General features: G+C 39.6%; 1 protein-coding gene and 1 long non-coding RNA gene across 3 annotated transcripts in view; one reads left to right on the top strand and one right to left on the bottom strand.

Moving 5' to 3' along the window:
- The window catches only part of CHM (CHM Rab escort protein), a 50,830-nt gene extending 35,120 nt beyond the window's left edge, over window positions 1–15,710 (bottom strand). The window contains exons 1-2 of the mRNA XM_027737458.2: window positions 15,654–15,710; window positions 5,934–6,000 (exon numbers count right to left, since the gene is read on the bottom strand). Coding sequence (XP_027593259.1) covers window positions 5,934–6,000; window positions 15,654–15,702 — 116 coding nt within the window. The 5' untranslated portion in view covers window positions 15,703–15,710. The remainder of the gene's footprint in view (window positions 1–5,933; window positions 6,001–15,653) is intronic.
- Window positions 15,711–16,285: 575 nt separating this feature from the next.
- Window positions 16,286–24,382, top strand: LOC120323505. 2 transcript variants are annotated; one of them, XR_005564009.1, is made up of 3 exons: window positions 16,286–16,862; window positions 18,792–20,886; window positions 21,536–24,382. It is a non-coding gene; the product is annotated as an uncharacterized LOC120323505 (long non-coding RNA). The 2 variants fall into 2 exon arrangements; XR_005564008.1 differs by having other exon boundaries at window positions 16,286–20,886; window positions 21,536–21,705; window positions 22,213–24,382.
- Window positions 24,383–27,322: the final 2,940 nt, after the last annotated feature.

The raw sequence follows: 27,322 nt of genomic DNA, 5'->3' as shown, positions 1-27,322 counted from the left end.
TAGATGCAGAATATATAAAAATTGGTATCTCACAACGCTGAATGAGATGCAAAATTTCCCTTTTTCTTCATTTGTATCCCTCTCCGACCAAACAGACTATGGTCCAAAATCAAAGTATTTGGGGGATAAATGGATAATGCTGAGAAAAGCACTTGTGAGGAAAAAGAAAGTACAGGTAATTCTGCTTCTTGGACAAGACTGACCCTCTTACCCATTATGTCAAATAAAGGAAAGTTCACTTTACTGTTTATCTGCTGAACGGATTTTGCCTATTACAGCCTGTGAAGATGCTCTGGCAAAATTCTTACTGAACTCCATGTACTGCAGGTGGAGCCAAAGGAACTGATTTGTACAAAATGATCATCCCTCCCTGAGCACTTCCCAGTTTCTATTTACCACCTTCTTGCTTGAAAAAGATTAGTTTACTTCTTTTACATCACAGAAAATTAATAGTTCTGTTATTAATCAAAGAAAGTCTATGCTCACCTTTTTTAAAATGTTCTATCAACATTTCTGTAAACATCAGTCAGATTAAGTTAGCTTTTGTTGTCATGCACAGCACATCCTAAATATTTAACAACTCCGAGAGAAAAAACAAAAGAGCAATTACATTTTAAAAAATCACCAGTTCTTGCAAAGTAAAACAGTCATTTCAGGATTTAACTCTGTTTTCTGGCACTGTGTGCTGACAGTTCAGAAGCCTGAAAGACACCAAAAATACCCTCCTGAAGGGTTATCTAATGTTACTGCAAACACTGAAAAAAAATAAAATTAAATTTAGGGGGGAAGATGGGCTTGCATTTTACAGAATAATGCGAAGGCTGTTATATCAAATGATCTTAAAATCTTATCGTAACTTCCTCTGCTTCTGAACTGTGGAGCTAAGTGTGATAACAGTGCACAGCTGAATTCAGGTTAGATTCTCCTGCCTGGATTTACGATGGGATGTTTTTGACAGGGCTGATCTGCCCTGACAAAGACTTCATTAGGAGTGTCAGCCCCGCTCCAGCACCAGAGGGTGATGCTCTGGACCACGGTGCTTACTTAGCATATGAAGGACAGATGTCTGCTGAGCAGGGCCTAATTGCTCCTGACTACAAACTGACCTAAAAAAGTCTTTCAGCTCCTGCAAGGCAACAGTGAAGAACATAAATAGGACATCTTGTGCAAAGACAACAAAATCTGGCATCCTCTGAGTAAAGGCGGCTCCAACGACACAATGTGGCGTCCCAGAGCTGGGGGCACCGGGACCAGACCCTGCAGTTTGGTCACTCCAAGCACCACAGCTCCATCTGCAGATGGTTTCCAACCAGAAATTCCATTCCTCTTTAACAAGGAGCTCATCCTTACCTTGCTGTGTGAATGACATGGGTGAGCTTAAAAAGTACTGCTGTTTGGTGTCACACAGAACACAAAGCAACAAGGATTAAATTATTAAATACCCAGTTCTGTCAGATTCCAGCCTGTAAACCAGTCCCTGGTAGTTGCATGCTGTGATCATCTCCAGCTTTGTCTGACCTGTCAATGGTGCAGGTGAACTTCTTGATGCTTGTTAAGATGCCACAGAATAAAAAGTTCAATATCTCTGTATCATCCGTCACTTCTGGGATTTCCAAAAAACACAGCCATGAAGATTTATTTTTAAGGAAATCTGCTGCTTTAGTTGCAAGTTTCTTGAATATGGAATACAATCTGGCTGTCAGAGCAAGCAAGGCCATTGATCACCAAAATCACAGAAAACACCTGCCTAAAATTAAGAGTGGGTTTCTTGAACCTACACCAATAAAAGCCATACATATTTAGAATATTTAATAAGTTACAGCTCTCAGTAAGACAAATGAATATGTTATCTTCACAGGAAGTTACATAAGTTTATTTGTGAGCACCCTTTTCAAGCTCAATATCATCTCCTTAAGAAGCAACTTCCAGGTTTTTTTTTATCCTGGAATTTTAATTAGTTTCCCTTGCCTTACATGATGAATCAGATTGCTTAATTTTCTCAACTGAAAACACTACAGGAAGAAGACAGACGAGACATGATTACTGACATAATGAGCAAAGTTTTTAGCAAAAATCTTGAGGAGGAATTCTGAAAAGAGCTGACTAATGGTTTTACAATTAGGGGTCCTTTGTAACCAAACATTTTTGTTATAATTGCCCTGAAGATGAACTGAGGAATTCCTTAAAGTAATGGTGAAGATCAAAGCCTAATTAAAGCTAAAATATTGTCCCAAAATCTCAAGGACTAAAATCCTCTCTTCTTTTGCTCTACTAGCAAATTACAAAGATGGATATTCTCTCCCTTTTTTTAGGGTTATAATTCAATTATCCCCTAACTAAGAAAGGAAACATTTTGAAGGAGTAACAGCAGAGGCAGAAACTATTTTTTTTACTAAGTTAGAGCACAGATGTTTTCTTTTCCTACCATACACTACTTCCTAGGTTATATTTGCTCAAAACTCCTCCTGTATTACCTGGGCTTTCACCTGAATTACAAAACTGCTGCTCTTACTCCACGTTTTTCAAATCTTGTATCTGTAGTTCAGAGTCAACAGAAGAACTACTGAAGCCATCTGGCAAAGTTTTGGAAATACAGCCCAAGTACAAATTCACCTCTGCAAAAAGCTTAATTCTCTCTTCTCCTACATTAACTTGTGACTTTTTTCTCAGTTATTAACACCATTTTCCTTCAAATTCTTCAAAAGAATTTGCAAATCCCAGTCCAGAACACTGAAACCACAAATTGTTTCCAACTGATTAACAATCTTGGAATCTGAACCAAGAGAATATCTAACGTGTTCTTTTGAAGGCAGACTGCAATTTGAGAAAGTGGCCACTTGTGAAAGCAGGAGAAACACGAGTCAATAGAAGTGAGAACTGGAAAAGCCTTTCCTGGCCCGTGCCTGTTCCCAGGCCATGTCACAACCGCCAGGCTGGAGCACTCGGAGCTGGTGATGGCTGGAGAAAAGCTGCTGATGCCTCACAATTGTGCCCAAGAGCTGCCTCTCTGTGTCCATCCTGCATCTGATCTTCCAGAAAGAAGTCCTGACCCATCAGAGCTGCTGTCTTTTCCAAAGGAAGTTACTGCCACATCGATTTTAAGGAGCTGAACACAAAATGACCTATGTTTCAAACCCATAAAGTTTCCTGTACTACCTATTAAGAACACAGTCAAAGGTATGAAAAATTCCCATTCTGGCAGAGGGATCGTGTTGAGGAGCATGAGAAGAGGACTGCACTTCCTGGCCTTCCAGGAGGAAGGGTTTAACCCAAACAGCTCGAGATCCTTCAGCCCAACAAAAGGGTGATGGTGGCAGCCACTTGTGCTACATCACGTTATATCCTGGGATATGAACGTGACCATGGACCAGCTGAGACCATCTTACTAATACCTTTGGAGATCACATCCTAAATCAAAATAAATATAAAAACAACTTTTTCAAAAAAGGTCAGAAGATACCAGAATTAAGGATGTTTTGCCTAGTTTTGGTTACTGAAATTAAAGAATTCCTTTATTTTTCTTACAAGAAGCTGACCTGCTTTAAAAAGCAACCTTTTTGCTCTCTGGTTGCTGTACTTACACAGCTCCCTCATTTCAAGATCCAAAAGAAGGCTGGATGAACACACAAGGTTCTCTTACAACGTACATTTTACAAGTTCTGAAAAAAATGAGATAGACTGTCTAACAAGGTGTGGAACAAACTACAAAGCAGGTATCTTGGAGGGGGGAGGGACAGGGACAGGGCCCAGCACACTTTTGCGTGCTCAGATGGGAGAATTTTGGACACAAAGAACACTCAAGCAAAGTAAGGTCAAAAAATAAGGTGCCAAGAAGCAAGACATGCCCAGGTTACTCTAATTCTCGTTGAAGAGAAGTTAAAATTCTGCATCTTGACATTCCTTTGCCTCTAATTAAATTCTACATGAGAAGATGAATAAGTCAATGAGGAAGGACATAGACAATAAAAATACAGCCTACAAATGCTGTATTCTAGCTGCTGAAAATCAAACACAAGAGGTAGCAAAGCATCCTGACCTCGAACTGCCCCATCCTCAGTATCCAAACAGAGATATAATTATTACAGAGATATAATTGTAAGAGGCAAATAAGCAAAGGACCAAAAGCAGAAACTTTAGCAAACTGTTAGGAGAAAGTCCTTTGCATAAGCACAATTAGTATGGGAAGTATATTCACTTCAAGTAATCCACTTTTAGTCTTGTTCTACCTTTCTTCAGCAACTCCGAGTTTAAACAAAGTGCCAATCTCCACATTTTAAATTGCAAATTACTTTTCTAAATCACTTAACAAATATCCTTGAAATTTCACATGTCAACAGCTCATTAATATCTACAGTAAATGTAGCTCTCTGAAAAGAACCACAGATTTTATGTTTATTGAGACAGATAGCTGGCACAGAGAAATAGAGCTCCTTCAATTACTAGTTGGCAGAAGCTAACTTCAGTTTAAAAATCAGTCTGCAGGAATTTATGGCAACACTGCAGTGAAGTGACTATTTTGAATAAGATTAGCTACTGCTGATGGTGATGCTTGGACAGTGTTTATAAATCAAACTTAGAACTTAGTATTTTATAACAGGCCACTTCAAAACTATCTCCCATAATCACCTATGCAGTATATTATGATAAATGCAAACACGGATGGGGATTAAAAATAATAAAGTGAGGTACACAAGGTAATGAGTGCAAGTAAACTGTAAACAAAGACTTTATGCATATACATTTTCAATACCTTGTGCTCAACTTAACTCAGAGTTTTGTAGGGAACAACAGATTAATCACAGTACCACACCTAACATAAGCATTTCAGTAACTCCAGATCTCATTTCCTTGTACCCTGAGAAGATTTTAAATTCATGATCCTTAAAGAAGGAAAATTATACATTGTTAAACAGTGATATTCTGAATATAAACAGCTTTTTTGGTTGACGAATTTTCAATTATACTGCTACCTCAGTAAAACAAAACTTGAAAATTCATCTAGAAACGAGTATATTAAACCAGACAAAGTAAGTAACAATAAAATGTTTTAATTCAGATGAATCTCTGGCAACCTTTCCAAGACTCAACTTTTCATTTAGAATTCAAACGGCATCGGGTGCTGGTTTTCTGTTGGTTTTGGAGGCTTTTTTTGCAAGAACACTTAAACACAAAAAGCAGATGGCCTGAAACGCTTCCCTCTTTATGGGGCTGGGGCTTTACAGTTAAACATTTCTATTTTTCTTGGCCGAGGTATGGATTCTAGACCATGATCCAGGAAGCACATACACCAATTAAAGGGGCAGCTATTAATATGAGGGAAGAACACCTTGGTTAAGAACACCTTTTCCTGCACTAGAGCTGGGAAACAACTCCACAGGAGAAAGGCATCAAACGTGGAGGACTTCATTATAAAAGCACGTGTGAATGTAAATAAGCACATTTAAGTGAAACAGTAATGAACAAAATCTGTATTCCACTGTTCTAATTGCTGCTCCTGTGAATCTTCTGAAAGCTCTCCATCAAAGCTAAAAACAGGCATGGCTAAAAGAAACCCAGGGGCTCACATTATTACAGACTTTGATAGCCAATGAAAATAAAATGCTGAAATAACAGAAGTTATTCTCACCAAACAGAGAGGGATAATTAGTGTCAGGAATGAGAATGAAGGGCACTAAAGCTGTGACCATTCCTGCCTGTACCAAAGAAGGAGCAATCACAGCATCCTTCACCACAGCACTGATCTTCCAAATTCCTGAGCCAGCAGGCAAAAACTGCCTGTTCTGTTGATGGAAATAACACCCCAAAATAAGGCAGAGACAGAAGCATAACGTTACTTGATGCCAGATGAACACAAGAGAAGCCCTGCAGCGCTCACTGGCACAGACACAGACACAGTTCAGTTCTTCAAAAGAGGCATTACTGGAGTCACTTACGAATCCACGTGAAGAACTCTCTGGCCACTTCTGGCACACGCTGCAGCAACAATGGATTCAGGCAAACCTGGAATGACACCGGCAGATTTTAGAACTTAGCATGCCAAGATATATTAAAAACTGAAATAAAAGTAGAACTTGGTCAGAAGCAGGCAACTCAAACAATAGAAATTTTACAATGTGAGTCACTGAAATTTTTAACAGTCTCGTGCTACTGAAATAATGAACACTATTTTGTGTTAATATTTTCTTATGACGCTCTTGAACGCAAGAAACTTTTTTGTTTAGTAACTGTATGACACGTGACTTGCAAACATTACTGAGTTAAAGCTTGGCACCAGTGTTTTCTCTAGAAACCTTGTGATCATAAACAGATTGAGCACTTGCCAGCACACTGATACCCAAATTCTCTGTAACTGCATCCCTCCTGATGCAGGCAGGTATTACCTGAGGGCATTTTTGTGTATTTTTGTTCACTTCCAAGTGACTGACATAAAGACTGTGGTTGTCTTTAAAGTGATATCCCTATAGAAATCTCCCATGTCATGCAATTATACTGTGTCAAATCAGTATGTCTTCACCACACTTAGAAAAAATTACATAGTAAAAAAGCACACCAAAAGGCTAGTGATATTTCTCTACCAGCAATACATGCTTGGGATGGCACAGGATCCCATTTGGAAGTCTAATAAAGAAATGAGGCTGTTCTGTAATGCCTATTCCCACTCAGCAGATTTCCCAGGCCCAGTTGGATGACTGGGATCTCTGAGCACATTCAGGAGAGCAGGACAGCTCACAGGATAAGGAGCTGCACGGCACTAACTCCACTGCAATCTCTTTTTAAATGATCTATTGGCTGTTTAAGCAGGTAATTCAGTAACAGAGATTAAAACTCTAAGGGGCTGGTATTAGGAGACACTTAGGCCACGTCTTCAATTAAGGGATGAGATTAAACAAAGTGAAAGGAGTTGTGGATGATCTGATTTACAGCAGCACCAGGAGCAGCTGCTCCAGTGCAACTGCAGAGACAGAACTGCAAGTGGAAAAGTCAGGCATGGGAGAGCACAGTCTTTTTTGGCTTGCTTCATGACAAACATCATCTCTGGCAGAATTCCAGGCCTATTCCAGCTGTCAATTTCTTCAGAAGGAATACTGATTTCACATACAAATAAATCCTGACCTTACCAATGTGACGATTCATTGAAAACACAACGCAGTAGTTAAAGGTTACTGAATAACTCCTACTACTTGTAAGGCAGTAGTTTTCACTTACTTAGAGTAAGAAGCTGTTAGACTTTAATGGGATATTAAGCACAATTTAGCCCTCACAGAGACATGAATAAATAATTTTAAATGGCTAAGCTAACCTTTATTAATACTAGAACCTGAAAGGCAGTCTAGGAAACACCTCGTGGGACTTAGAGACACTAGACCACAGTTTCACAAACCCTTTAAGCCAGCAAAGGCAAACACAAACATCAAAATAAAGAGGTTCAACCTCTGGGCCCTGATCTTCTGCCACTCCTGACCTCCTTCTACATCAAGCAAAGGGTCAGTTTTTGGGAGAGCAGTTCCATGGTGGTGTCCAAAAGCATAAATGCTTGGATCAACACAATGGAGATTTTAGGACATGGACGACGAATTTCCCAGGAAAATAGCTACAACTTCCCTTCAAATTTTCTGGCTTAATGAATATTATTTTGATGGAGAAAATCCTTTTCTGAATTGATAAAGCAGAAAAAGTGACAATAGCTTTGCACTGCTGACCTTCCACAGCAGTGATGGCTGACAATTAACCTCTGGGAGCAGAAAGAGGGATGAACAATCACACCAGTTTGTCGGACATTTGTTTCACAGCCTAGAAAGGCCAATAACCTTTAGAGTTGAATTTTTTGGAAGCAAGAACTCAAAACACAGAGCATTGTGAACAAGGAGAAAATACTCCACTGCAGCACACCCCTCAGAACTGACAGGAGACCCTGGCTGCACACACTGATCATGGGAGAGCAGCTCCACGTTCAGCTGCCCCCCCATTTATATACACGTTCCATTTCACTCCCTCTATAAACTATCTGGAATAGAATCTACAACTACTATTTTGTTGGGAGCTCCTGAAAAAGGTTTTCTTTCCCTCAATGGGGCACAGAGAGTATTACTCTAGAAATGGAATTGAAAAACTTGTTTCTCCTTCCTTATTGATAAAAGCCACTGAGAAAGTGTTGTAAAACATCACCAGTGCTGCCTGGCTGACCTGGGCTGGAGTTATAGCTACCAGGGCATAACTGATTGCTTTAAGCTTGATCCAATTGATACTGTGTTGGAGGTCTGTTCTTCCATTAACCTTGGATGAAATTGTTCCCTGAATTAGCTTCCTTGCTCTTGAAAGCTGGCATCAATTTTCTGCACCAATCCTTTGCTTCTCAGATCCCGTGGCCCCCCACATACCCACTGGGAACAGAGTGAGGCTGAAAGGCAAGGCCTGTGAATTTCTCCTCTTGGAGAGGCTCTCCAACAACCTGAGAGAGCACAGCACCAATTGTTCCATGACAAAACCTCAGTAAAGCCAAGAAATAAGACTGTGCTGTGGCACCAGTTTCTGAATTCTCTTCTCCAACAGAAACAAAGGCACACGGGAAAGAGGCAGCTTTGTCAAGTGCCCGTTACTCCTACGTGGGATCTGGACTGCAGGATGGCTACTGGACAAAGCCTTTTCCAAGAAAGAATGTTCTGGTAAACACACCATCATCATATAGGTACAGACAGTCCTTCTCTATCTAGGACAAAACTAAATAGGAAAAGCCTCCTGTAATGACAGCATAGGAAGCTGAACTGTCTCCTACTGGATGCTCACAGACTGGTGCAACATAAGTCCCCTCCAGATGATCCAATAGCAGAGAAATATTACCATCTTTTTATGAATTGTTCCTACTTGGAAACAGCTTTCTATTCTGGACTTTGATTTGTCAAAAACCCTAAGCGGGATTATATCCAGCTTTTGAAATGTGTTCAGACCCTCGCTACAGGGCAGAGCAGAGTCCAGATTCTGAAGTTTCCCTTATGCCTAATGAGTAAATAAAGCTGGGCATCTCCAGGCTGTTTTCCTCCTGAGGATTATTCCAACACTTCCTGCCACCTATCCTTCTTGGGGAACAGGCATCTGCTGGTTTGGTCACCTCAAGTGATGCAGGATTTAGCACTATAACCTGTACCACTCACAAAGGGTTTGAACAGGCAGTTGAGTAACGATTTGGATCCAGTAACTTGCATCACTAAGAACAGCAAGATCTAAATGAGAATCTACATCTCCTTTTAAATTACTACTGAAGAATTCTAAGATTTTACTGCTATCAAAATCAGTAATCAAATTACTGAATCATCGTTGCCCTCTGCTACAATTAGTAATAACCAATATGTTTCTACCAAGTTATTATGCATACTCCTTACTGTGAAGCACAGCACACATTTCACTCTATCTGAAATGAAAAGGGCTACTGCAAAAGAAGATTTCCTCAAATAAGGTTAAAATCCAGACAATTTTTAGATTTGCAGTGGTATTAGCAGGAAATAAGAAGTCTGAGTAGGAATTGCATACAACCACAAGAAAGCAGCACCAGATCCAGATTTCAGTGTGTTATACATAAACATCTGGCAGCATAAAAGGGATTTATGTGGAGGAATAAGGAGTCCATACAATACTTGTATCATTTAATGTGCTGACTCAGAAGTTCTTTGTATTTGAGGCAGAATCAACTCAGAAATAGCAGTGCTTGCTACCAAGAAATGTTTGTATACTTTCTGTGTTTCCTGGCCCTTTCATATCCCCCTTTAGAATGCCTACATGTGAAATATTTACATTATGTCAGATTGCAATGCACTTCATTTCTCTTACTAGAAAAACAAAGATAAAGAGTTTTCCTTCAAGAAGGAGGACTGGTTAGTGCCAGTTGGAATCTCTATCATCATTCCTTAAAGCCACTGCCTTCTTCCTCCACTTACTAACCCCCATTTATCAGATGGAGTATTAAATTAGCCTCTCTGGCCTTGTCAGGGAAAGAGTAATTTAAAATTTCAGTGAGGTTGGACATTGCATCTGCACACAGATATAAATATAAATATAAAATGAGTGATTTTACTCACTAGTGATCCCTAGATTGCTACCATGTTCTAACAGGTAGAATTTCACAGGTAGTACTTGATATCCATCCAGCAGGTGATGCATTTGGTGCCTTACTGAAACACGAGTGCAAAGTCAAAGTGAACCAACTGGAGTCCCCAGTACTGGTCCAGGAGCAATGCTGGCTACACACCTGCCCTCCTGCGTCTGGACTTCTTGCTTGGAAAGAAAAAGAATGGCCAGCAGATTGAATCATAACACACTGGCTCTAATTAGATTAACAAACACTGTGGCAGGGCCACATCAGGTCTGTAGGACCAGTTTTTGTGTGTAATGCACTGGGAGCTGCTGTGAAAGACTCCAGGGCTGCACCAGAACCAGCTGCAGCACGGGGGGAAGGCACCCAGCAAGCCCAGAGCACAACCACAGAGCCAGGACAACCCTCTGAAGAAGAGCACAGTGCCCTCAGCCCGCTCTCACTGCCGCTGCCTGAGCACTGTCTCCATCACACCTTCCTGCAAACGGAACAGGCACATTAATCCCAATAAATCTCACAGAGGTGGCTGCTGCAAACTGACCTTGAATTCTGCATCTGGCTGTTTCCAGCAACCTCTGACCAAGATAACCTCCATTACATGAATTTTTGGAGCTTCCCTATGAAGCAAAATCAACTGCGTTTTCACTTTCAAGAATAGTGTTTTAGAAGTAAAAAAGAAAGAGAGGAATTGGTTACACATTATTTAGTTACCAAAAAACCAATTCTACTTGTAGTTTCAACACAGCAAAATTCAAATTTCAGATAACTGCTGAGCTACAGAACTTTTTTCTTCAGCTTTAAAAGCCAATTAATTTTAAAAAGTGTTACAAAATAATTCAAAGTTATAACTCACCTCTGTGTAATCAAAAATTAATTTTAGGCTTACACAGTGCCTCCTGCTCAGCAGCTGTACATGCTGCTCTAGTGATGCACTGCCTTTAAATGGACACAGTCACTGCCCTGAGCAATTTATAAACAGCTTCATATGCGTGGAAGTGTCTTGGTTCCTAAGCTGTTCACTGCAAACTATTTCCCAGTCATCCAGCTGATAAGTTTTTACTGAATTACATGAGATTCATCTTGAAAAGGCTTAAATGTTTAATTTGCTTTACTGTATCTACTAAATAAATCACAAGTGGCTCTTTCATAATATAAAAGTTGAAGGAAAATATATTAAAAATGCTGGAACACAGACAATTTCAAAACAATCTTCTGGAGTCAGACAGTTGACCAGCTGCAATAAATTTTGTTTGCATCTGAACTTGTAGGAAGAGAACAGCAGCTGACTCTGGAGGAGGTCACTACACCATCTTCATGGTGTATTTTTGGTATAAGTGGAACTTTAAAGGCATTTTATAATTTAATTGGAAATTAAAATATTCATTGTATATAATAAGTTACAGATAGCTAATTAAATTGGATATTAGGTTTGATTAATTTTAATATGTGCTCATATTGCAGAACACTATCAGAAAATATTTCTACATTACAGAATATGGTATAGAAATGCCAATCCACTGAGACAAGTGAAAAATCATAACTGGTCAAGGAAGGAGCCACAAGTAAAGAGTTTCTTCTCCTACACTGTAATTCCATATAGTTACCTGTATCCCATCAGGGGAACGTGGCAATGCAAACCATGGACCCTGACAGTTGGCACAAATAAATGTTATTTAGGAAAGGAATGACATTTCCTAGTGGAACAGACAAACTTGTCTTTTCAACTGCTCCCGATTCAGCCCAGAACTTTGCTGAGCCTTTTTCTAGAGGAGTTTGTCACCCTGATATGCAGATGACCTACTCTGTATTTTTCAAAGTAGGTGCACAGGAGTCCTACAATCTCTTATTCTGTAAGATCAGCAATATAATCTGAAAACCTGAAGAACACAAACAGGCTGAGAAGGACAACAAAGGGTTCACAGAACAATGAGTTTTCTCCCAAGAGCAGCCAGGGACATTGCACAGGACCTGGGAAAGAAACCTGTCTGAGGCAGGAGTAGGAGCCTAGACCTTCAAGGTGGCTGTCACAGCATCTCTGCTACACCCCAAAATCCAGACAGGAAACCAGGCCAGAACACAACCCCTCAATTTTAAAATTTTAGTTAGGTTAAAGAAACTCAGAAAGAAGATAAAGGCATGTCTACATTTGGAGAATACTAAAAAAACCAAAGGGGGACATGCAGGACACGGGACAGGACGGTGAGTCAGTGTTCATTTTGTTTGACATCCACACGGACAGGCAATGTGACTTAGTCACAAATGATAATAAAAATGTGGCTCTATTTTCTCCTTCCAGACACCAACATTACCAGTCGGTGCCACTGTGTTAGTCCACAGTGACCAGTGACATCAACAAATATCCACCTTCAGCTGGTTTGCCATCGAGCTTTCAACTCTGAATAGCTGCTGATGTAAACTGAAGACTGTGCAGTTATATAAAGTAACGTAACCAAAATACCAGCCTAAAAGTTGTATTAAAAAACATTTTTGGCACATCCTAAAAATATCCTGCAACAATAAAAACATTAGGAATTATTTATTTTTTTTAAATCAACCTTCAGTGTTTACTTCGAAATTCACATCCATAATACTCAGGTTAGTTTTTCAAGGTGTATTTTAAAAATAGTGTTAGTATCTGGAAGTGATTTTCCCTAACACTACACTTACATAAGATAAACATAAAGTACTTACACCACTCCCAGCATATCGAACAATAAATAATAGATTCTCCTGACAGGACTTTGATGACCTGGCAAAGCCCGAGTGCTTTCAGCCAAAATCATATGAAACCATAAATCACTCTTTATTTTATAGAATATTTCAAAATGGATTCCTGCTTTCTACCTTGAAAGTCATTTCATGTGTTATTTATAACCACTGAAAACCAGAATGGAAAGAAAATTGCATAGAACTAGAAAATTTACTGACTGCTTTTATAAAAAATAACTCCTTTTTAGAAAAAAATTAGAATTACTGGCAGACAAACTTGTGAATACAACACCTTTTAAAGAGCCATATCCTCTACAACTTGCCCAGCAGTCATGCAGGCCTTGTGGAGCATCAGAGACAAGTTTAAGTCAAGACTGAATACAGCCAATGAACTGAAGAAATCCCAAGGTAAGGATGACCCTGCACCTGTATCCACAGCACAGGGCACGGTCACATTGCAAATCTTTGCACTTACAGGAGCTTCTGCCCCAAATTCAGTGTTGCTGAATGCTTTGCCTATGAATTCTCCTATTTGACAACTTCAACAATGAACCCCCTTAACTGAACATGACTAATGCCCACCTTGAATTCCCAAATCCCAACTTGGATCCTACAGGCTTTTAGACAATAAAAATCAACAAGCATCAATTCACAAAAAAGAGGTTCCATTTGCATTAAGCTTCCTACATTAGAACAGCTAAATGAGCCTGAAATAAAATTCAAATCTAACCTTACCACTCAATCTAATTACTAAAATTAACAGATGTACAAATTACAAAACCAGGAAAAGGCCACACATGCAAAAAAGAATGCAATTACTACCATGCATTAAAAATACCATTAACACAAAGGTTCTAGTTATTACATTTGACAATTAAATATCCACAGGTACACTCAGCACTGGTTACAGCATTGCAAAACACAGTTGAAGACTAGGGTAAGATATTCCCTCAGGAGTCACTTCCCAAAGAGAAGACAGATGAAAGTTTTACCCTAAATAATCTTCCATACTGAGTTATTTAATAGAGATTTTAAAAACACCAGTCAGTCAACAGTGTTAATCACCATTTATATATGTTCTGAGTAAAAAGGAATGCAGAGAAAAGGCAAAACAATTCCTAAAATGCAAAATTCTGAAAATCTTGAGACTGGTTACAGCAAAACTCTCTACAGGTGGGCAAAAAGTCATCTCTGAATACCAGTGGCTAAAATAGCTGAATAGCTTAACATAAACTGTATAAACCTTTGAGTTTCTGCATCATGTACATAAACACTGTTTATTTCATAGCAGTAAAGAAAGGATTATCCTCAAAAATCACAGAAATTATGCAATTTTTAATATTATACCCTCACAGTTTGATACTTTAGCTTTTCATTATTAACTATTCTTCCCATACAGCCAAAATACTCACAAATCTGTAGACATATGAAAATTTCAGGCTCATAATTAGGGCTTCCACTCCATACAAGAGGGTTAAGAGCACAGAAGGGATCTCCTCATTTGCTCAACAGCCTTAATTTTGCATTTTTAGTAGAGTTATGGTCAACAATGGGGCAATATGTTTTCTTAACTCTCAGAAACTCCATAAATAAATCAGAAATCCTTTAAGCAATTACACAAACACTGCACAGGAATTGCTTTCTTTTCTGCTAAACACTGAAATTACAATAAGAAACCCACTCATTCTATTCCAAATGACTGGAAATCTTAAATCCCAAGGACACAATCTGACAGATTAGTGGACTCCAAAAACAGAGTTGCTGATGTCACATGGAAAACAAGAATATTTAGAAGTGTCTTCCCATTTGTGCTCCAACCAACACCCTGAGCTCTTCACAAAGGCAAACAAAATCCAGGTGTAAATTTGGGACCTACAAACAGTGGTCATTTGGAGCATTTTAAGATTAGATTAGAGCTCAATGCTGAATTTAAGGTGGGTGGCTTATCAAGACCAGTCTTAACCAGGTCACTGTCACTGGGTCCTACACACAGAAATCTATTTCCATACATATAAATTATTTCAATCCACAAGCAGCAAGAATCCTACTTCTCAAGGAGCATTTTAAAATTTCCCTAGTAGTTACACTGTGGTTTGTTTCAGTGAGACATTCCAGGTCTCCATCATTATTGACCTGATATTGTACAGGATATAAAATGTGCAGGAAGTTCAAAATAAAGGTGTGTGCAATCGTTCATAGACTAAAAAATATGCTTTAATGAGAAAGACTAACATTTTTTTTGTTACTTTAAAGCACGCATAGAGATTGGAAAAAAAAATTAAGTATGAAAGTTCTTGTATTGTAGGATACGATTAAAAAAACATATTATCAGCACATACCACCTATACTGCAACGAGATGGGGTTTAGCTCTTCAGAGCTGTTTTCAGCTCACAAAAGCAAACCTGCCCAGCAGGACGGTGTTCCGGGAAAAAGGGCTGGCAGGGGAGGCAGAGTCAGTCAGACAAGGCTTTCTGAGGCACTGAAGGAGCCCCCGGCTCAGGTGCGCGGGGCACGGGCGAGTGCCCGCTCCCAGGGCCGGGGGTCGCATACAGACAGCCCCACTCGCACCTCCGCCGCACCTCTATTGCTAAGCACAGCTGGGCACTTACGTGTTATCAGCAACCCTGGGGCGGGCTGCGATTGCCGGGGACGCTGTGAGGGCGGCTGTCCCCGCAGCTGTCCCCGCAGGCACCTCGGCAGCGCTCGCAGCCCCAGAGCCCCCAGCCCGCCCTGCCCAGACACCGCTGCCTCCCCTCAGCCTCCAGCTCCGCCCGCGTCCCCCTCCGCCGCCCCCTCGGCGACACGGCCGAGGGGCCGTGCGGGCGCTGCCCCCCGGGCCCGTCCCGTGCCGTCCCGTACCGGTGCCCAGCACCACCACCTCGAACTCCGAGGGCAGGTTGTCCGCCATCTTGGAGCCGCCGTCACGCGGCGCCGGCGGAAGGGGCGGGGCCGGCACCGGGGGGTTCCGGGGCCGCGGCGGGGGCGGGGCCGGCCCTGAGGGAGCGGCCCCGAGGGAGGGGCCCGGCACCGCCCTCACGGCACCGCCCTCACGGACCCGCGGCGCGCTCCTGCCAGCCCCGAGAGCCCCTACCACCCCTCAGCCCCTCGGCCTCGCCGTCCCTCCCATTCCTCGCCCCTCTGCTGTTCTCCTCATCCGCAGAACGAGCCTTTACCTGGGATACAGGGATGTCGCGGGACGCGGCGGTGAAGGCACGCGAGCTCCGATCATCCATGAGTAAACTCCGCAAATACAACCATACGGCGGCATTCCCCCTGCTTGGCCAAATGCAAGACAATTCAGTGCAAACACCCGTATTTTTTAATGATTTACGGGTCGATTATTGGGAAGAAATTCTTCATTGGGAAGGAATTGTTCCCTGTGAGGGTGGGGAGGCCCTGGCACAGGTTGCCCAGAGAAGCTGTGGCTGCCCCATCCCTGGAAGTGTCCAAGGCCAGGTTGGACGGGGCTTGGAGCAACCTGGTCTAGTGGAAGGTGTCCCTGCCCATGGCAGAGGGTGGGACTGGATGGGCTTTAAGGTCCTTCCCACCCAGACCATCCTGTGATTTTGTGAATTCCACTGAAGTTTCTTAGATAACCAGTTCTTCAGAGACAACAGATGTCACTTTTCTTATTTCCCCTGCAAATGCGCTGTTTCCAAAACAATTCCTATTGTTTCTTCAATCTCATTGCTTAGTGCTTTTTATTAATATATCCAAGAAAGTATTTCCCTCATTATTTTAAAAAGTTCCCTTACTCCTCAACTGCAATATTTTTTTTCCTTTAGCCACCACGTTGAATGCAGATTTAAAAAGTGCATGAAGTTATTAGTGTATTAGTTAAAAAGTGAGTCATTAATCTAACGCCCTTTCTTGTTAATTAACAGCCATATTGTATGTTTGATTGTACTATGTTCTCTGTGTGCAAAACCCTCTCTATTTTTCTCAATGCACCAATTAACTCATTTTTAATTTCCCTCTAAAGCCCAAAATAGCACTTTACCTCCTCCTGCACCTTACAAAGAAAAGAAGCTGGAATCTTGAATGAAATCCAGGATCTACTGGTCCAGAGTAACTCCTCCTGTATTACTACTCTGAGTGAAAGAACAGCAAGTATAAAACCAAATATTTGAAAAACCCATACAGCAATGTAGGCAGAACACCTGTGCCAGAATACTCTGGAAATTTCTGGAAAGTTTTGCTTTTTATTTTGCATTTAATGGCTTATATGGCTTTAAACTAATCTCTTGACGTTATTCATTGTGTATGATTATATTAAAGTCTTAACACCTTAAATCAATAATAACAATAAACCAGCTAGCAGCCTGTTAACACCTTATTACAAGCTCCTTGTTCACATAGCAAAAGAATAGTGAAAATAGTATAAAGTGACTAATGGAAACCAGAGCCCACCTTTACCCCCACGGAACTGCCAGACCTGCTAGAGCAGAGTCAGCACAGAAAATGGTCTAGCAGGAAACACCAAACAACAGAAGAACAAAAAATATATAGATTTAAACATCAGTGCTTCATTACTACACCGAGAAATATATAACAGAGAAAATGAGTGGCTATTAATTCAGATAGGAGTAAGATCAAATCTTATATTTCTTATATTTATGCTTTCAATTGTCCCACAGAGATTTTGATTCAAACTTCCATTCTGCAATTCTGTGAATGGAGCTGTCATTTCTACTTTTCAACCTGCAACACGGAAATTTAGCTCCAGAATTCTCACAGGGCTGGATCATCCTGACCTAAATGTCTTGTGTTCAGGAACAAAGCATCACTATATTGGTTAGATCAGATAAGCCAAATTCCCCTTGCACATCCTTTTCCTGCTGAGGGAAGGCACACTCATGAAAATATAACATCATCGTGAAACCCTTTTGTTATTGTTTAACATAACTCTAGGACTGCGCTGGAGCACAGCTATTTCACTGTCAATGTCTTACTGTTTCTCAAGTGCTTAAGTATTTATCCCACCACAAAATGCTGTTGTTTGGTGCTGTGAGTTCCTGGGAGCTTCATTCATAAGATGCAATCAGTGCAATCCTATTTCATGATGACAGTCATTATCCACTGGACCAGAAATCCTCCTTAGTACTATTTATTTGACAAAAATGATTATTCAGGATCTTTAACCGCCAGGTTTGTCAGTCCCACACAACACAAAAATATTTCTCTGTACTTTTACAGTTTTAATATCTGCAAATGTAGAAGTGAAATACGTAAGTATGAATAATTTTTATGAGAATTTCATGGACCTTGAGAAAATGTCTTGCCATGTTTTTCTCTTTAGCTATTTAATTGCAATGTCATATTAACAGAAAGCAGCATACCCAATTCTGCATGGATGAATAAACACATTCAATAAAGAAGATTTAACAGAGTAAATCAAACACTGGATTAAACATTTTCTGCATAACAGACCACAAAATGGGCATTCATTTTACCAATAGATCCTCTACATTAGAAACAAATAGAAATGCACACCAACATAATTAAACTGCACATCCTGTGGCCTGATTACTGAATTTCCCTGTATTTTGTTAAACTAGGTCTCATCAATTAGAATTGCCAAAATGCATTCCAAAATGCATACAGAAAAACTAAATGTAATTCTTTTAACCATTTGTATTCAATATATTTTCCCCTATGTTTTATGAAGTAATTCACAATCCTATATATTGAGGGGGATTTATACAGCGTTTTTAGCAAAAACAATTCAGGAGGACACATAAAAGGATCAATTTTAAGATTCCATTTTCAGCAGTTCTAAATACTTTTTCTGTGAGCAACTCTTCCTACTTTGATTTCCAGCAAAACATCTCTCCTAAAAATATGGTGGTTTGCTTTATAACTTTTATTTGGGATTTTCACATAGTCATAGAAGTACCTCTGTTACTTTAAAGCCTGTGTAGTTAACATTTACCTCTGTCAAAATGCATTTCAGAAATGTAGTGATCTGAGCAAAACCTCATGTTTTTATGTTCCTAGGGAGAAACACTGAAGCTCGAAAGAAAATCAGCAAGAATCAGCATTAGAATGATGGAGTTTCCAGTTATTTCGAGATCTAGTCTCAGATCATTTGATCAAATGTGTCTCCCTCCAAAAACAAACAGCAAATGCTTCATATTCCCTATGATGAATTTTAATTTTTTGGCGTTACAGCCTCTTTATCCTGCGGTGACTTCACGTGTGAAATCTCATTATTCATTCTATTATTCCCTCAATGGCTACAGAATTTAATTCTACTCGAGTACCAGTTTGAATAAGGATCAGCAGCAGGATCGGGCCTATTAGCTGCTTGAAACATCTCGTGAATAACCCGATTTATCCCAACCAAATGGCTCATTAGTTCGGGCAGCAGGGAAATGTTTGTGTGTTGCTGCAGTTCTGCGTGGTTTTCATATGGAGTTTGCAGTTATACGACTGCTCAAGCATGAACCAACTGGATTGTTCATTAACCACAGGAACAGCCACTCTGTGCTCAAGCATGTTTAGCAAAAAATTAGTTGTTTCCAAATTTAGTCCAAACTCCCAGACACCTTTATTCTATCTCCTCCTTGGTTACCACTATCTGAGTTTTTCTCTCTTCCTGTAGTTAGTCCTGATCGTGCCCTCAAATCTTATCTTTTATTAATGGCATTAGACCCTAAGGTACAAATTCTCAGTGAGATGGAGATATTCAGTTCCCATGGATGGGATGAATATTCCTCTGATACAGTCATCTTGGCCTTGGTACATCAGTTAACTGAACAGAGCTTAAAAACTCTGAATAATAAACCCACATTCTCTACCTAAGGAGCACTGGAACTAATGTTGAAGTTGCCCTTTTGATTACTAAGATGTGGGTAAATTATAGGATTGTTTAGGGAGATGGGGAAAGAGTTACACGTCACTTGACTTCTGTAAGCAGGCGAGGCAAGGAGTCTATTTTTCCAACCTTTAATTAATGACAATCTGCAACAATTCTGCAGGTCTCTCATGGCAGTCAAAACTTTCTTGTACAAAATGAACACAGAGGAGAGAAAAAACAGGATCATGGCTTTGATCAGGCTGCTCTGCCCAGCCTGGATGGCAGAGGATGGAAAGAAAGCTCCACTCCAGCTAAATTGAGAATTACCAATGAGTTTTCCAGGTCTCCAAGTCTCCTAAAACTACAGATGTGCAGGATGAAGGAGATTGTCTTTGCAGCAGCCTCAAAATGCAGGGGGTTTTTTATGCTACAGGGTAATCTTTAATCTTAAAATAGCTGATGAACCTTGGATGACTAATATGCTGCAGTTTTCATTGCTTGTCTCTCAGAGACGTGGAGGAAAACTTACTTTAGGAATTGGAGACATGGAGAACTACTGGTGGTAGAATCAGACTGCATCTTGATTTACAGTGAGCTAACCCCATGTTATTATGTACATTATATAGGGTCAGTCATGGGTTTATTTGGCTTGATTACTTCTCTTGTAGTGGTCACTAAAATAATGACCACAGTTGACCCTCTAAGGATTTAAAGTATAAACTCTCAGAGAATAAATGCATTTTGTATATGTATCAAAGAATGGTTATATGGCTAAATTACACGTTACAAGCTTGGCTTTTCTAAATACTCTTAATAACCAATCTCTTCTGTTTCTTCTCACCTACTGAAAACGACAGCATTATAACAGAATGTGGTATCCATAACAGCAGTATAAATTGGGAGGAATTACTGAAATTATGCCATTGTAAACCAGGATGCTACAAAACAGTTTAATGCTTTCTGTCCTTGCAATTCCATGATTTGTATATTCCAGCATCTAAAAGTCTTGGTCAATCATGGTATTTCTGCAATTGCCAGTAAACACCAGAAAAAAGAAATGGATTGGATGTATGGGACTGCTGTATAAGGTTGGGCAATAAATCAAGATTGATTAAGATTTAATCAAGATTAAGTAAAGATGGACAAGTGTGTCTCATGATATTCATTTACTACTCTATTTAATTTACAATATTACATGGGGCAGTTTTATTGCATAGTAAGGTTTTCATACTTGTGCTTTCCAGGTTTGGGAAAACTGTACCTTTTCCAGCACATCTGGAGACTGTGGCTTATGTAAGAAACTAATCTCTTTTCTCTGGAACTATTCCTGTTCTTCTTCATATTGCATTTCTTTTATTCATTTCTCTTGACTTGTTGCCAGTTTATGGATACAGATCCTTTAGCCATTTAGCTTCCTACTTCATTCCAGTCAGCACAAGTTTTACCATGCAAAGTTCAGCCTCTACATCCTGGTCTTTTCTGATTGTTTAACCAACAATAATTACAGTTGGAGATGAAATGTATGTTGCTTTAAACAAGAGAGAGGAGTAATTATCTCATTTCACTGTATATTTAAAATGTGCCCATAGAGATATTGAAAAAAAAAAAACAGGAATTGATCTGAGAGATGGATGATGGAGCAGAGGAAGCAAAAAAACCCCAACCAACCACAGAGTGGAAGGTTGTAGTTCCCTATTTGAGGAGAATGACAAGTGCAAGATTTTTTAGTAATTTTTTAAAAAGCAGTATTCTCAAGTCTTGAAAATCATAAATGGCACCTGGCTAAAATTAAAAGACAAGATAAACCAAGACTTTAGGTTCTGAAACTGATAAAGATCCCTTAGGAAACTCCCCATAAATATTCTCATATAATTAAAGGGGTTTAAAGTAGTCCATAAAGCCATGTGAATTGATGTGTCTCACATGCAGTATTTTTACCTAGACTTCACCAGAGAAACCATAAACAAAAGACTATAAAGGCCTCGGATGAAATGAGTTCTTGCCAGCTCAGATTCTTGTGAAGACACATGTCACCAAGGACCCAAACACGAAACTGTATCCGAGAGACATCCAAAAGTTAGGAGGGAGTAACAGCCAGGGACTGACTTTCAGGTGAGGCAGAGTATCAGTGATGACACTAAGTTAAAAGAGGAAGTATAATGACTGCATTTGAAATTCTGTAAGCAGGTGGATAAATTGATAAAGCAAACATTATTCTTACTTTGAGAAGGTCTGTGCTTGAGGTTGATTTGCCTCAGTCCCAATGCACTGGGTCTGCCACTGCTCCACTTAGAGCTCTGCATAAGAGCAAAGACTTAGTTTGGGCTTTGCAGCTGCGGTGGTGGAAACAAATGCCACACTGCATGTATGTGTGATGCTTCTGAGAGTTCAGGATGGACACTTATGATTTAACATCCATTTTTCATTAATCCAAACATAGCACACTCCATTTAAATGCTGCCTTTCCTTGTGCAGAAGAGTTCCACGTCGCACTTACTGAACTTCAATTAAACTGTACATGTCTAGGCAAAGAATGCTCCTACTGCAAACACTGTGTGGGCCACCTATATTAAAGCATTGGAAGTTTTTTAAGATGTTTGTGTTTTAATCTGTTTTCAGGAGATGATGGACCTGAGCATTGTAGCATAACTGCAACCTGACTGTCAACCCCACTGCCTTGATAACAGGCTATTCTCCAGGTTGTGTGTTACTAGAGCGATATTGTGTAAAATGAAAACAATAAGAAGTCAAATCTTGTAGTGTGAGTGAGAATTTTAGGTTTGAATGTGACAAATCATGGTGCATAGTACTCAATAGAAGGCTTTTTTTGTTTGTTTGTTTAGTCTTAGCATGATCTTTTTAGGGTAAGATGTTGGCTTGGTCACTGTCACAGATCACAGACCCACACAATACAGTACAGCTCTTTGATAAGGCAATTTCTCCAGCAGCAGAACAGCTATTCCTGTTCCTGTTGCTATTCCTACAACCACCTCCCTCAACCATTCTGCACCACAGACTCTCTGAGGGCAGCCAGGAGACTTTGAGCCATTCCACTTCACTTCTGCTCTGTGCCTGAAGGGACTCAGATCCCAGAAGGCAGAACAATCGGGAGCACAGTGTCCACTCCCCCTTTTTGCACCCACTTAGCACCTTATGAGCAGCACTTCCTCTTCAGTTTGATTAGGTAGATAAAACAATAGGCTGTAGCTCCTCACACTTGGAGGGTGCAATCTGAATATTAATTCCAGATAGTTGATGTGGACCCTCATATCGACCCTTCCCTTAAGCCAGAAGAGACAGAATTCCCCCCCACACCTCAGAAGAATGCTGTGCTGTTGTAAATGTTGAGGCAGATTATTAGGAAGATTTGCAAGAATAACTATTTAAAATGGTCACATTCATTTTAAAGAAAAGAAATATAATTGGTATTTGCATAGAAGAAAATGGATGAATTTAAATTTTAGTTGATTATAATTATTGTCATCATAATCATCATCATTATCTTTGTATGTCTAAATGACTGATTCAAAGAAGAATTTTTAACACATTTCACATGTCAGTGCAATTCTTTTCTGTTTTGTGCTTTACTGCTTGGGGTTTTTCATTTGCTTTTTTCAGTCTGAACTTTCCATGGAAGCTATTGTAATTTTCTTAAAAGGTGGAAAAATGTTTCAAAAGAAGTCAAATCTAGAAATACTACATAGGTACATTTTCTTTTTTTCAATGAAACTTCATCAAACTGTACAGAAAACCTGTGGATAGATATTGTGGGATGACACTTTGAAATGGTCCTAAGAAAGAGATTATTAATAGCGAGGTGCTACCTAAATCTGGCCTTTTTAACCAGACAAGGGAGGTGAAACTGGGACAGTTGCCTACAGATTAGTAGGTGAACTCATTTAAGTGGTAGTGAATCCAGATGAGGATATCACTCAACAAGTCTGTTAATAAACTGGACCTGTAGGTAGACATCGAGCTCCTAAAGGTTCTCAAAGTTACTAATAGTTTGTTATTTCAGTACTGTGTATAGTGATACAGCTGATATTCTGTATTCCCTGTTAATGCTGCTACAGTAAAACCTGTGTGTTCAGTAGTAAATCTATATTGTGTGAGTTTATCAGGATTGGCAATTATGAAGGGTTCAGATCCACAATATCTGTTGGTGAAAGCAGTTTCTTTTTTACTGAGCACCACATCAAACCCGAGATGAGCAATCAGGACTACAAAGGCCTTATACTGAGCATAGCAAAAAAAGTGTCATAATTCTCATTTCCCTGATGGCTTTGAAATGACTATGAAAAGCATTTTGCAACAGAGGGATCATCATAGCTGGTGTGATAGCTGCAATTCCTGATACCTGGCATCTGTCACAAACAGGGCTTCATCTTCCATAACTTCACCTTTAGCATGAGTTCTATTTTATTTGGTTCCTTTGCTCTTCCATAAGGGCTACTGAGCCAAGTGTTAAAATCCTGTGTCTGCCCAGGGCTACTGTGCCTTGTGGAAACAATTGCTCCCTGCAGTCTTGCAGAAGGCAGTTCCCTGATAGTCTGTTTTCACATGGTTTCCTATGTGACAAGGAATTCCCTAAATAGGAATAGGGAATATATAACCTAGTGGAAGCCTTATTTGCTTTTTAAATAAAATGATGATGTCTTCTTTCTTATTTTCTTGGGATGAATAGAAGCTGTTCATGCCACTACACAGAAAGACAGGAGCAACTCTTAAAAAACCCGCTTTGAGCTGTAAATACTCACAGATTAGATGTCTCTGTCCAAGATACAGACTAAGGGAGAACCTGTAGTAAGGATTTCCCTGAAGTGCCTGTTAGAAGGACTGACAACTGATGAGTTGCAGCACAGCTACCCAACACCTTTGGCCAAAAGACAGACTTTGAAGTTTTGAGAGTCTTCTGTTTCCTTGCTATGTCCAGGAATTTGAATTTTTAACATCCACTTTGTATAGAAAAGGATTGCACCGCAAGATACTGGGTTCAGATGAGTTTCTCTTAATGGGAAATATAAACCCCAGGATTCCTGGCTAACTTCATGCACTGAAGTGACAACAATGTGCTCAATCAACATTAATTATTAAAGTAGCAAGGCAAATTGGTGTCTGAAGTTCTGTCACTCCAAACAAAAACATTTTTTTTTTGATTTTCAACAGTTTTCTTTGATTCTTTTGCTTATATCAAATTAAACACTGTCTAAAATATAAAAGAACTCACAGTCCAAATTTTTTTTTGTATTTAAAACTATATCAGACATTTACATTTTAGGAAAAAAATATTTACATTCCAAGGTCTGTATTAAACTGTGCTCTATTTTATATTTGTAGACTTTGTGGAATTAAAAAAATAGGGAAGATCTTGTCATAGTATATTTAAAATAATAATAGAGATAATGGAACCAAGTGCTAAAACATCCCTTTAGAAAAAAATTTGAATAAATACTTTTGCTTTACAGTCTTCCCCAGTGCAAAATACTCTAAAATTCATAATACAGATCTAGTAGTGGTCTCACAGGGCACTAAGAGGTTTTGGCATTGTAAATATCAGTAAGGAGAATTTTTAAAAACTCAGACTACAGGAGGGTTATGCATTAAATAATTAAGATCACAGGTGTTCCAACCTGTACTTTAAATTTATGGCTTGATCATCCTTACGCCTCCACAAGTCACCAGTAATTCCATCAGAAAGTCAATGAAGTTAAAGCATATAAATCCAGGTTTATTCCATATTTCTATGTAGGTTATCAATGTGTGTCACATCAAACTTGATGGGAAAGTAAGGAAGAGGAAAAGGGTTGATAAAGTCAATGTTGCCTGGAGATGAAGAGAGACACTTCTTTTCATGTGACTGTTTTCCACTTTATCCAAAAGTCCACAGAACATACTGAGAGTGATTTTGAGACACGGAGATTGGTCAAGTTAAAACCAAAACCTGCTCTTAAATATTTAACTCTGCTCTCACTCTGTGTTCCTGTGACTGAGACTCAGCCTCAGTTCTGCCGTGGGTTCAGCCTCTGCAGGTGGGGCTTTGGAACGGGGCTGAAACAGCTGCGTGAGTGCCCAGTGAGGGCTGTCCCTGCTGGAGAGAAATGTGCAGTATCCTGTGGCTGACTCCACTAAATATTTACTTTTATGTATAAAAACAAACAAACGTTACGTTCACTACGTTTTCTCCAGCATGTGAAAAATTCTGACTGAGAGCTGGCAGACAGTGGCAGTGAGGGCTCAGGACCAGGGTCACTCTTTGGGGAGTTCACAAAGAGATGAGGAATCTGAGGGAGAGGCTTTTGCAAAGTCTGGGTGAAGTCAGGAGTGGGCAGTTGTACAGATCAGGGCCTGTACCTGTCCCTGCACATCCCAGACTGACCTCTGAACTCCCCACACATCCTGTACCTCTTACTCAGGCAGCATTTTGCTCCTGTGAGGGAGAACATCCTGGACTTGATCAACTGCAAACAGCATCCCAAACAAAAGGGTTTACAATTTTTTAAATTTGCATTCTAAATTAAATACTTCAAACCTTCTCAGGCACATGGTTTAGGGATCAAAGGGCCAAACTGCCATTTACTACCTCAACCAGTTTGGACCAGTTCCATTGATTTTACTCAGAACTCCAGATGGATTTCAGTAAGAATTGGCAGCACAGATTGATATTATGTTATGGCTTTCAGAAGAAAGGTACCGTTTCAAAAGACAGCATCATAAAATTGATGTACAAAGCAAAATACCCATTGATCCCCATTTCTGTCGATAAGATTTCTATAACTTGAGGATAGTAAAACATTGAAATGTGTAGTTGCATCCAAGGCAAAAATACCATTCACTTCCATGGAAACAGAATCAGGCTCAAATCCTGAATACTAAGATATTATCTGTGTGAGGAAGTATTTAATTTTTTATTATTGCATTACTGGTTTAGATATAAAAACCAAAAATACCTATAGAATTTCAAAATATAGTGATTTCTTAATATTTACTCTCATGCTTATAAAAGACCTGGACTCCTGAATGTTGTAAATCAATTATCCCTGTGTGTGTGAAATGCTGTAACAAGATCAATGAGACCTGAACACAAGGAGGCATCTTAGGATAACAGCTGCAGATGCACACATTCCCTGGTAAAAAATAAATGAACACACACTGCTCACCCCGATGCTTCTCCCTCCCCCCCAGAAAATCCCTGCCATTATCCTGCCCATCTGTAAATGCATAAAGGAAAACCAAATAAGAGCAGGGAGCAGTCAGTGTATCAGCACAAGCAAAGTACAATAAATGGTCACTCTTAGATCAAGGTGAAAGGAATGCTGTGCATTCAGGTTGGAAGTTTGGCTTTGATGGGACTTAATGGTCAGACTCTACTTCCAACCAAATGCTGTGCAGTTAATGGCTCTATGGAAAACTGCAAGGATGGATCTTTACTGTCTAAAATACATATTGGTTTTAAAGATGAGCTCAAGATAATTACTTTCACAGTATGAATAATTCTGCCAATTGCATTTTCACAAAGTAGATTCAATAAAATACTGAAAATATTTATTCAATAAATCAATTACACTTCTTTGGAGCCTGGATAGCTATAAATTGTTTCCTCATTGATACAATTCTGTTTACAAAAACCTACTTTCAGGGAAACGACTCTTAAGTTTTTTATTGGAAAATGCTTTGCAGTTAAAACAGAAGAATGAGAATTAATGAAAAGTCCACATGAGCCTTATGTATA

The sequence above is a fragment of the Pipra filicauda genome, unplaced genomic scaffold, assembly GCF_003945595.2.
Source record: "Pipra filicauda isolate LSUMZ 115617 unplaced genomic scaffold, ASM394559v2 scaffold274_size1021923_pilon, whole genome shotgun sequence".
In the NCBI taxonomy this organism is placed as follows: domain Eukaryota; kingdom Metazoa; phylum Chordata; class Aves; order Passeriformes; family Pipridae; genus Pipra; species Pipra filicauda.
Note: the sequence above shows the minus strand (reverse complement) of the source record. Positions and strands in the feature narration are given on the sequence as shown.